The following is an 11,986-nucleotide window of genomic DNA, read 5'->3' as shown; positions in this document are numbered from 1 at the left end:
ATTGACAAACAAATGGGAATTAATGGGTGTACAAATCACATTAGTATATACCGAGCAGGCCTAGTGGTGAAAAGGTTTAGTCCCATAACTTTGAGGTCATTAGATCAAGCCTCTCTGCTCTAGGGCTCTTTGGAGGTGAGGATTTCTTTAGCATATTTCCCTTTACTTACCTTGAATCTAATTTACAAAGCTAACAAATGTACTAGTTTAGTAGAATCTTTCATTTTGCTTTCTATATGTATATACAAAACATACGTCAATTTGTCAAAAACTATCTTATAAATTGGGATTTTATGAGAAACTACCTTATAAGAAATATTCAATTAACTAAAAGTAAAAAAAAATGTAAATACTACCTTTGTCCAAATTATAAACGGTGGCTCAAAATTCTGGGGTTGACTTTATAATTCGTCAAAAGACAATATCTTAAAACATAAACTCTTTAAAGGTAGTTATTTACAACATTCTTTTATAAGGTAATATCACGAACTGTAAACTAATCAATTTACGATACCTTTTAGTAAAACGCGAGTAGGTTATCGTTCTCCTTGCAAGTCATTAAGGGATGGAATCAGATCGATGTCAAATAGATCTTTAAGTCTCATAAAGTATGCTTCTTCAAATTGGAAACCATATATAAAGTATTAGCAGAAGCATACTCGTTACACTCTGATACATAACATGAACATGATACATCATCATCATCATGTCTATTTAAAGCTCCCTTTATTCTTTTGTTATTCCTAATTTGTTCTTTTCTTCCTGTCTACTGTATCTCTGTACTTCCCTAGCTAAACCAGTTTTCCTACTCAAACCAGATAGTTAGCTTCTTTTACACTCCAAACAAATTATTCAATGGCTTCTCATGGCTATCCTCGTCGAATCTTCATCTTCTTTCTTCTTCTCCTTCACACATTCCTCTTTCAATACAACTCTTCTTCATGTTACGCACAAATTGCTGAACTGAATGATCAGAAGGTTGATTTAACTTTGTATTACGAGACGCTTTGCCCGTATTGTTCATACTTTATTGCTCATGATTTGGTAAGACTCTTCACTACTGGCCTCATTTCTATAGTCAATCTTAGGTTGGTTCCTTGGGGCAATGCAGATGTTGAACCTTCTGGCTATTTCCAATGTCAGGTACTTTTTTTTTCCCAATTTTAGAAACTTAATTTAGTAAATTTTACATTAAGGGAAACCTAACAAGAGTGACTTGGGTACTCTTTTCATTAATAACAGTGATGTTCTTTTTTTTGTGTGTGGTGTGGTTGCAGCATGGATCAGGAGAGTGCTTGTTGAACACTGTCGAAGCTTGTGCAGTTGACGCTTATCCTGATACTGTAAGCTTGTGTACAATCACTCCAAATATAGGATAACAACTTGAACTGAACAGTGTGTTTGAGAACTCTAATTTAAATATTTAATGAGGAAAAGTGTGTAAAATTGTAGAAATAGAATAATTTCTTAATTTTAGCTTGTTTGGTAATTTAAATAGAAAAGTGAGGAAAATGAAATCTGTGAAAATCAACCAGTTATGTTTTGACTGTTTTATTTTCCACACTTTCCCCCTCAAAAGTGATGGAAAAACTGTGGAATCAGGAATCTGTAGAAAACAAAATTTAAGAAGTGAAAAATATGTGATATTCCAATTTCTCCAGTTTTCCGTAATAATTAGCCAAACAAATCAAAATTTAGAAATTTCTACATATTTCTTCGGATTTACTTTTCTATTGATTCCATAATTTGACTTTTCCTCACATTTCCAAGTTAACTTGGTTCCCAAACACACTTCTTTAAAGAGGGAAGGAATAATTCATAGATTATGCCGTCAAATAGTATAGGATAAGAAACTTCTTTAAAGAGTATAAATTTGTATTATTTGTGGCAGTACAAACACTATTTCATGATTCAATGCATTGAGAGTTTGGCCTATCAAAACAGAGAAGCAGAGTGGCAAAGTTGCTTTGATCAAGTATCACTTGACTCCAAGCCTATTTTCGACTGCTACAATCAGGGAAATGGTCGAAGGGTAAAGTTACTGATCTGTTCCTATCCTTATTTTACTGGTATAAACTGGCCCAACATCTATTAATAAGCATGTTGAATGATTTTTCTGCAGCTTGAGTTACAATATGCATATGAAACTAGTCAGCTAAACCCACCTCACGCGTATGTGCCATGGGTGCTTGTCAACAATCAGCCACTCCGCCAGGTTTAAACTTTAAACCCCTCACTCGCTCACTTTCTTCTTTCTTTGTTGATCTGCTACACCGTGTTTTCGCTCACTTTCTTCTTTGTTGATCTGCTACACCGTGTTTTACTGTTGGGTGGTTTGCAGGACTACCAAAACTTCATTGCGTACATCTGCAGAGAGTACAGAGGGTCATCAGTTCCTGCAGCTTGTAGTTCAGCTGAGTTCATGATCAACTCATTTGGAAACGACGCAACAGATGCATTTCAGCAGATGTGCTACGTAGGAGGCAACCAGAACTTGACCTCTTTTGTGCCAACTGAAATTCTACAGCAAAATAGTCAAGTGTTCAGCTGAAAGAGCCAAACTAAAGCACTAAAATTCAACAGTTTTTATCTTTCACAAGGCAAAAGGCGTTTAAGGCTTGGCCTAATAGTCATCTTAGCTTGTAAACACGTTCTATTTCCCATATGTTAGCTGTTGTTTAAAACATCAGATAATATAACAAGGACAACTGTGAGTTCTTTAGCAAATTGCAATGAAATACATTTTTTTGTTTTTGGGTTCATCATTTTCGTGCAAATCTCTTAATTTTGTTTTCGATGCAAATTAGATTAAACCAAATACAAGTCAGGGAGGTTTGTCCTACATAAGTACAGACATAACAAAAGAAGGAGCTTGTTCAAGAACTAGTCTATTAAGATTACAATCCGGATTTGCTCTAAACAATCATCGTCTCTCTTCCGTCATGTTCCACTCTAATACCCGGCATTTGCAAAATCAACTCCCTGCAATTTGCCACAAGTAAATAGTTTTCATCTTTAGCAATTGAAGCATTAAGAATATACTCCACTGCTAGTTTCGAATCCGAACACACTGATAGTTTTCCAATCTTTCTGACGAAGAATTTGAAGGCCAACAAGGATGGCTTTCAATTCTCCCATGAGTGCAGATTTCACTCTGCAAATCTCTTACTACAGTGAGCCAAGAGAACATATCATCAAAATTAAAGAAAGAGAACAAGGAAAATGACTTGAACCAAACCTACTTGTCAAATGTTGTTCCATGGAAACAGTTAACGGTCGATCATCTTCCAAATCTTGTTGCATATGTCAAACGCATCTTCCTGCAATGGATCAAATTCAAACCTCTCTACTGTGTTTTTATCACGGTCCACAATATCTGGAAACCATATCAAGGTGCAACAAATTTGCCAAAAGATAGTGTGGAGAACATATTATAGACAGCACAAAACAGCACATATTATAGGTAGCATATTATAGACAGCACAAAACAGGCAGAAAACATTGTGTCGAGAACAGAAAAGATCAGGGGGTATATGCAGAAAATATACAAAGATATATCCAAGATGTAATTTTGTTATAAATAAGGATACGGCCAGTATCTGCTGGGCTGTCCAGATTGGGAATAACCTTTGTGACAGATGCATATAATTGAAGTTTGCTCCTGCAACAACATATAATTCTTATGTTAGGAAAAGAGAAATTTAAGTGCAACCAAAGGCAGTGATAGCAATTTACAATAAAACAATCTTCATTATGAATTTCCTCTTCCTTGGAAGCAGTATGGCTATACCCAAGAATCTTCATTATGAACTTTGTTTTGACCTTTGAGTATGATTTACTGCCATACCCAACAAGGCCAAAAGAAGCACTTGCCCAAATGATGGAAATTGTGACTCTTAGCTACACATAGCTCTAGACATTAAAACTGACTAATCAACAGAGCCGTGCCTCTTTCTACGTAACAAAAACATCAAATAAAATACCTTTCTAACTGAAAGGCAACTGATAACCCGAACTCTATTATACTAGAATAATACTTGAAATTGATTCTCTCACTCATCATGTAAGCCCCAAATACTTCTAGCCTTTATAACCTAGAGCCTTTCTACTGGTAATCTGGTATCCATATTACTTGGAAAAAAAGATTAAGCAAAGACTCAACTATGCACTAAAGAGCATGTGTGAACAAAATCAATCAAATAAAGCTGAAATGCAGAATAATTAATATGGGTATTCTGCTCATCATAAGGGCAACCCATTTAAACTGAATTCATAGACCATAGAGAATAAATTGGTGAGTCAGTTAACTTCAATAGTTTTTGGCTTCTTGCCACAAAGTTTAAACATACAAGCATATAAACAACGTGCACTTTCAAAACATGTCATTTTTTTGTGTATGAAGTTATTCCTGGGAAGCGTTGCAAACTAGTACTCCGTAAACACATTATTCTCTAGCACAGTTATACTTACAGTTCTTTATCTTGTTCTTCTTCAAGTTTCCTCAGCCTCTGACTCCGGTCCTCTAATGAAAGCCGCTGATGATCTAGTTCGTTAATATCGTCATCAATTACTGTGTTCATATAATGAATAATAATCAGACCAGCGAAAAGAAAACCAACAAAAGGACTAGCACATAACTGCCAAAACTGGATACTTATTTAAGATCCTCTCGAAGCTGCTTCTCTCTCTTGAGTTGCACATCAAGCTCCTTCTGAAGGCGCTCTATTTCTTCATCGGAAACTACTTCAGATCGCGCCATTTCTATTTTGTGCTTGCAGTCATCTATCTTTTTCTGATAATCTAAGGAAAGTGTGAATATGTTCATCAGCATAAGAAACAACTTCTTCAAGGACATCAAGGTGGAAGAAAAAAGCAGAGACATTTAAAGCACTATAATAAGACATACATAAAGATTGTTGTCCACTGCGATATATACATATTTATATGTATATACAGGGAACTGCTTTATTTGTACGTCACACACACAAAGACCTGAACATTTCGGCTTTAGAAGGAGAGAGCATATAATTTTTTTCTCAACAAGAGAAAGTGCGAAACTGAAAAACATCTTTAACATGACTTGAAACTAACCTTACTTAAAGATCAAGTGAAAGATTATTGTAAAAATGTTATAAAGCACATGTGAACAACAGGGTTCAGTTTAATCTTTTGAGAAAAGTCAGAAAACTATCTATGCAAGCAGTGGGTCTAAAGGGGTAGACAGTCCATCAAAAGTTTATGAGAATATGGAACATGGATTTTCATATGGAATAACATCAACCTCGTGCAGTACAAGGGTTCTGCTGACATTCACATTTAGGCAACCATAACATGCACATAGGCTATTTCCTCGATGGAAATTTGAGTCCTTGGTTAGAGAAGTGTTAGTGGAAAACAAACTAAAAGACTACAGTTTCACAGTCAAGTCACAGTGTTACTCATATGCGAATGGTTCCAACTGTTGCATACAAATTCGAACGAAACTGATATCCAAACTCCTCAATAAGTGACACTAATATGAAACCATAATGTTCAAGTAAATTGTAACCCTACTCAAACGTCGAAGGCAATGTGTTGTCCCTCAGTCCATACTCAACCATCCAGCTTCAAAGAACAAAGGATATAGGACAAACACACCTTCACATTATATAAAAACCACAACTTCCAAACGCCTAAAAGAGACATCATTTTATTCTTGGGTGCATATAAGAAATTTAAAGTGTTCGGAGCTAATGATGTCTAGAAAATCCATGCTAAATACTCCATCAAACGCATTGAAAGGGGGGACATAGAAAAGGCTAAAAAGGCTCTTAAGATGTGAACCAAAGTCAGACAAAATATAAAATATGCAAACGCATTGGAAGCCCATCATTATTATCACTAAACAGAACAATATCATAATCTGGTAAACAAAACTTCTGAAATTTGATGCCATCTCATAAAATATTAGTCAGAATTCAACCTTAATTATCATAAAGCACCAAAATTCCTTATATTAAAAGGGCGGTATAATTTTGATTTTGAAAACCTAATTCACTGAAAATTTAACAAAATCCCAGAAATTTATATGATAACCCAATATGAATTCAAATGAAAAAACAATAAAATTAACAAAGACAAACCTGAAATGGCGATCTGGTTAGAGTTGAAATCGGAATCAGAAGACGATTGGATGGATTCGCCTAGCTGAACACAATGGCTCAACATGTTGAAGTCTGTGTCGTCTCTAAGAACCTCAACAAGGTCATTGCAGTAAGATAGTAACTGATTTATATCGAATTGTGGGGAATTATCGCCCATATTCCGGCGTCTGAAACAATGCAAATTTTTAGGGTTTTGGGAGCTGTAAATGAGAGAAAATCAAGAGAAAAAAACAAGAAGGAATAGTGCAGTTAAAAAACTGATTATCATAGAGAAAACAGAAACTGAAAAGCAGGAATATTTGGTAAAGATAAAACCGACATGAAAATACTTCGTATAAGCGGAAGGGAGGAGAGAGAAAATAGAGTTATTTGCAGCCGAATGAAGGAAGAGGATAAAAGGAAAGAAATGGTTTGTTCCTGTTAAATTACATATTTAACCTTCTTATTTAAATATCTTTTACTTTTTTTTTACAAATTTAAAATTTTACAATAGCCCTCCCGCCAAAAAACTTTTGACTTTATCTTTCGGCCTTCTTGGCCCCATTTTCAAAAGTTTTGGTAATTGATGTCAATTTTGGTTTCACTAGGTTTCAAGCGCGAATGTCTATTGGAAAAAACGATGAATTATAACTTGCACATTAAACATGATGGAAATAAAGGGGAAAAAAGGTTTACAAGAGTAACTGGTTCAAAAGCTACCCCATCCCTTTTTATTCTTTACATGTGGTTTTATGCATGCAATTTAACAAATAAATAATATGGTTAAAGATTTTTCTTATTTACTTAAATAATGCATATTTCGTTTATTAATAATATTTTCACTTTTTTCCAAATCTAACATTTGCAAAGTGATAGAGATTTAATACCCAATAGGTAAGTGTTAGAGAATTAATGCCATAATGAATTTGATTGATTAAAATAATCATTTATACGACTTTTGACATAATACCAGTTAGTGGCCCGAACGATACCCCGGAGTGTTGCATATAGTTTAAGTTTTTTTTAATTCATTTCAATTTCACTTATAAATTTCTATTTCTATGCATTTAAGGAATAATATGAAGTTCATTATATATGCAGTTGAAAATAAAATTGGTTAATCAACAATCGATATACTAAATTTTTGAGTAATTTACATTATTTGCGTAGCCGATTAGATTTTTATGTTTGATTAGCTAAAGAAAAACGAAATATTTTTTCCTATTCTCTTCTCTATTAGTTTTTATGTTTGATCTAAATAATAATTTAGAAAGATAGACTATGTATAATAATTTGATTAATAAATGAATAAAATGAAGAAAGAATTATTATTTTTTATCATAAATTGTTATTCAAGTACATAAATTTGGGCATTAAAGTTTTATACATTCATAAGAATGACTTCTCTCTTTTTTAATAGTTTTAAAGTTATAAGTTGGATTGTTTGAGTGATGGATAAAACTTTGCGATAACATACCAGAGGTCATGAGTTTGAGGATGAATATCAACATCTTTTTTGTGAGGACACAATAACCAATAGTGTGTGGGTATGACATGGCTCCACGCCATGTCACTTGCCAAGTCGCATCATATGGAGAGATGGTATGGATTGTCTTGATTGGGATAATTTATGTTACTCCCTCCGTCTCTTTAAGTTATTTACATTTGGTATTTTACACGCGTTTTAACGACTAATTAACGTGCATTGAGATTCCTCTAACTTTTTTTATTTAAACAAGGCAAATTACATTTATTTATGATGTCTTCACTTTTATCAAAATTCTGATATTGGGAAAATGAAAAAAAAAAGTAATGTCCCAACGGAAAAGTGTGAGAGGTTAAATGACCTAATGAATTTAATTGGTTAAAATAATAACTAGACACAACTTTTGATAGAATATTAAATCATTTATGTGATAATAATATAAATGGAAATGTAAAGAACATTTTAGGACGCCAAAAAAAATAACTTAAAGAAGAAAAACAGACGGATGGAGTACAATATAAAAGGAAATACTTTAAATGTAAAGATTAAAATTAAACACCCAAATCGAAATACGTAAAGAATGAAAAGGGACGGAGGGGGTATAAAATTTAACTCGTATATGGAAAAATAATCAAGTACAAAGCATAAAATGTTACACTTTCTTATAAAATATGACAAAACCCAGTTTGATAACTATAAAATTTATCAAGGCAATTAAAGGAAACAAATAACATAGTTCCACTGTTACTAGAGATCATGTCCTAGCCACTAAGGCTAGGACAATTTAATTTATTTAACTTTGTTCTTTCTCTTGCCAAAAAAAAAAACTTAGTGCACAAGCACTTTATTTATGGACTAAAACACAAAATCAACAAAATATTACTATTAAGGTTGTCTTCTCTGAAGCGTTGAAAGAATGCAGGGGGGATACCATCGGGTCCAGGGGACTTTAGCTCCTGCATACTAAACGCAACATCCTTACTTTCCTCATTGGAAAAAGGTTTCCGGAGAACCTGAAATTGCTGCTTCGAAACATGTGGAATGTTAGCAAGCCAATCTTGCATGACTGGTTCTACAGTTGGATCATCCGTCTTGTGATCAACATAGATACTCTTGAAAAAACCTACAAATTCTTCCTTCAGACTTTTCTAGTCCGTTATCCATTCACCATCTTCCTTTTTCAACGCCAATGTGATTAACTGATTTCCTCTCTTTTACTGATTTAAAGAAAAAACTAGCAATTTGGTCTCCCATAGAATCCAACTTTGATCTTGAGCGTTACTTCCAATATAATAGACCTGTTGAACATTCGCATCTTCCTCTACCCCTTGCTTAATCTTTAAAGATTTGAGTGCTTGTTCAACGGAGAGAATATCTTCTTGGAGTTTACCTTATCCATCTTTAAACCCATCCCACTAATACCCATGGTCTTCTTATACTCCAAACACCACGTGCGTAAACGACCCCGAATTAGTTGCAATTTACGTTGCATAACACATAGTTTTGAGCCCTGTATGTGTTTACACCATTCTCCCTTATCAATTTTAACCATGGATCCATTATCAATGCACATGATTCAAGTCTGTATGGCCTCTTCAATCCATGAGTGTTCGGAATGAGTTCTATCATGATTGTCCCTTGATCAGAAAAGAAGATCTGAAAGTTCTAAACTATTGATTCCGGAAATGTTAATCTCCATTCATCGTTACAATAAGCCCGATCAACTTCTCAAAAATGGTGGCCTCGTTGTCCGTGTTGTTTTCCAAGTGAAAGGCACCCCTTGATAGGGTAAATCCATTAGTTTGCATTCTACTTTCCAATTGGTAAACAAATTTGCCCCTCTGATAACCGAGCTCCCCCCCCCCCCCATTTTTTGAGGCGCAAATCCTACTTGATTAAAATCTCCTATTAACATGTGATTCCTAGGGTTTTGTTGAAATATGATTTGTAGCTTTTCCCAAACTTCCTCTCTAAGTTCGAAATAAGGTGAACCATAAACAAACGAGACATAGAAACTTCCACTAATTAAGTCCTCCACTTTACAGAAAATAAAATTAGTGGAGGAGCTAAGGACTACCAAGTTAATATTATCCGCCCAACATAATAGCAGCCCACCAACTGCATTAGGTCCGCATCAACACCAAACCAACTGCTAAACCCTAATCTTCTAACTGACGCTTCTAACTCTACAGTTAGACACTTTGATTCATAAATAAAAACTACATCAACAACAAGCGATTTAACAATACTACTAATAAACGGAATTGTAGGGTTTACATCCGATCTCAACCCTCTACAATTTCAACACCAGGATTTCACTAGATATCGTGTGGTTTACTTGGGCTAACCAGGGAACCCTTACAGCAAGCATAAAAGAAGGATTTGTTGAACTCTTCCTCCTTCTCCATCAGTCTTGCCTCTGAACACTTTTTTTCTCTGCCCAACCTTCATCATCATAAGACATTTCCAACTTCTTACTCCAAAAACTCATGTAGCTAGTGTTTTCTTCACCTTCTTTCTTCTCTCAGCTTCCTCCTGCACCTTCTGCACCTCCTTCGATTCCTCACTCTTGTGTTTAATTTTAACCTCCATATTGTGATCCCATGTAACCCTTTTCCTTCACTCACTCGACTGACCTTCTTCGGGTCGGGGAAGAACTTTGAGATGGAATTTCAACAGGGAAAGAGAAACTAGGCGATTTTTTATGTTTCTGGGTTTTGACTGATTGTAACATCTTCCCCAACTCATCCCAATTATCCAGTGGATTTTCATGGGCCAGAACTTTATGTGGGCCAACATCCGAATCATTTAGCAAATCCAAATTTTCTGGTTGCCCAAATACAGGTGGGCAACATGGTCAACAAAGCGGGCTTGATTATGCAAAATAAGGTGGGCACAATGTTAGATTTAGCTACCTAAGATTATGCAAATAAGGTGGGCACCTTGTAGGGGTTGAAGAGTTAGCTACACAAAATTGGCAAAGTAATAGGGTTAAATTGTAATTGGAATATGAAAGGGTAAATTAGTAAAAACACTATTCCTAAGAGAAACTTGAATTTTTCAAATAAGGTTTTTAGGGACAGTGACGTAATTTTACTATTTCAAAATAGAAATTCTTGCTTTTAGAAGGTTTTAGGATTTTATTGGATTTTGATCATTTGAGTTTTACTATTCGTTGCTTTGCTTTTTCTTTTTCTTTTTAATAGTTTGATCATATTTCCCCTTGATTTGTTGGGTCTAACAATTTGTTTATTTTATTAGGTCTAATGATTTGTTGTAGCCGCGATGATGATTTTCACTTGATTCATCTGAATGTATTCGAAAAAATGATATATGTTGCGATCCCGCATAAAACCTTACCAACAAACCAACTCTACATAAATCCACTACAAGTGAACGACAAACCAAACATACTAAAATTAACTCCACCAAATGGAGTCTATATCTTATATTCTTTTGTGCTTCTTTAGATCTGTCTCTTGGCCGTCATTTTGTCAATTTAAATTTTGGTTGGTTTGGTCTAAGATATAGACTATTATCCCTGGTAGACCAAAGTCGTATCACCTTATCAAAAATAAACTTAAATCCACTAACAGAATAGCAAGGGAAGTCAGGATCGAATCCACGGGGAAATAATGTTCTTCCTACTACTAATTAACAAGTCTAGACTATAAGTAACAGATAACAAGAGTTGATTTGTATGATTTAACTACGACAATAATTAAATGGGAAAATGTCAATATTAAAGGAATCTAGGGAAACAGTTCACCACAAATGCAGACTAGAATTGGACAATGGACAATAACAATCAATTAATAACCATCACTAGGAAAACATGCATATCTTGAATCATATGAATTCCTTAGGAAAAATAACTAGCATGCTCTCGCAATTTACTAGAAATAAATCCTATCTAATAGCCACATATAAAAAACATCAGATTTATACCTCTCGACGCATAATCTAAGGTTAATCAAACTCAATCAAAATATTCGGCCGAACATAATTGACGAACAATTAAAATAAGCTACATAAATTACAATCAACAATCAATGTTAAATCCAATCCAATATCATTCATACATTCATGGATCCCCTAAACCCTAGAAAATAAACTACTCACACATATTTAAATTAAGAAAAACAATCATATTTAATGAAACCATAATTTAAATTAAATAACCAGGAAAAGAAATAATCAATACCGAATTGTAGAACGAACGATGGAATTGAAAGACTTGAACTTTGAATTAAATGGTAAAGGTGTTTAACAAAAGTTTAGAGAGGGAATAAAAACTAAGTAATAAACTAATGTACTAGAAATAAGATGTTTACAAATAACTTAGGGCATAGTATTTATAGTCTTGCCAAAGAAATAA

The 11,986-nt window shown here is 34.2% G+C and overlaps 2 protein-coding genes across 2 annotated transcripts; one reads left to right on the top strand and one right to left on the bottom strand.

Annotated features, from left to right (window-relative positions):
• Window positions 1-95: 95 nt before the first annotated feature.
• LOC110776305 (gamma-interferon-responsive lysosomal thiol protein) lies at window positions 96-2,762 on the top strand. Its single transcript, XM_021980850.2, has 5 exons — window positions 96-1,143; window positions 1,278-1,343; window positions 1,892-2,032; window positions 2,123-2,215; window positions 2,342-2,762. Exons 1-5 carry the CDS (start codon window positions 856-858, stop codon window positions 2,549-2,551), a joined length of 798 nt encoding a protein of 265 aa, XP_021836542.2. The 5' UTR covers window positions 96-855; the 3' UTR covers window positions 2,552-2,762.
• LOC110776306 (kinetochore protein SPC24 homolog) lies at window positions 2,697-6,532 on the bottom strand. The gene is made up of 6 exons (XM_021980851.2): window positions 6,123-6,532; window positions 4,659-4,800; window positions 4,471-4,572; window positions 3,591-3,661; window positions 3,243-3,376; window positions 2,697-2,982 (listed from the first exon to the last, which is right to left on the bottom strand). The coding sequence occupies exons 1-5, from the start codon at window positions 6,298-6,300 to the stop codon at window positions 3,270-3,272; spliced, it is 600 nt and encodes a 199-aa protein (XP_021836543.1). The 5' UTR covers window positions 6,301-6,532; the 3' UTR covers window positions 2,697-2,982; window positions 3,243-3,269.
• Between the last annotated feature and the right edge of the window lie 5,454 nt (window positions 6,533-11,986).

The sequence above is a fragment of the Spinacia oleracea genome, chromosome 6 (assembly GCF_020520425.1).
Source record: "Spinacia oleracea cultivar Varoflay chromosome 6, BTI_SOV_V1, whole genome shotgun sequence".
Lineage (NCBI taxonomy): Eukaryota > Viridiplantae > Streptophyta > Magnoliopsida > Caryophyllales > Amaranthaceae > Spinacia > Spinacia oleracea.
The sequence above is the reverse complement of the archived record's forward strand: the minus strand, read 5'-3'. Positions and strand labels throughout refer to the sequence as shown.

Excerpts from the sequence above, each read along its gene's own strand:
- LOC110776305 (XM_021980850.2), top strand. The coding sequence starts at position 856 with ATGGCTTCTCATGGCTATCCTCGTCGAATCTTCATCTTCTTTCTTCTT. Across the intron at positions 1,344-1,891 it reads TTGACGCTTATCCTGATACT|TACAAACACTATTTCATGAT; the intron begins GTAAGCTTGTGT and ends TATTTGTGGCAG. Across the intron at positions 2,033-2,122 it reads ATCAGGGAAATGGTCGAAGG|CTTGAGTTACAATATGCATA; the intron begins GTAAAGTTACTG and ends ATTTTTCTGCAG.
- LOC110776306 (XM_021980851.2), bottom strand. The coding sequence starts at position 6,300 with ATGGGCGATAATTCCCCACAATTCGATATAAATCAGTTACTATCTTAC. Across the intron at positions 4,801-6,122 it reads TAACCAGATCGCCATTTCAG|ATTATCAGAAAAAGATAGAT; the intron begins GTTTGTCTTTGT and ends CACTTTCCTTAG. Across the intron at positions 4,573-4,658 it reads CAGCTTCGAGAGGATCTTAA|AGTAATTGATGACGATATTA; the intron begins ATAAGTATCCAG and ends TTATATGAACAC.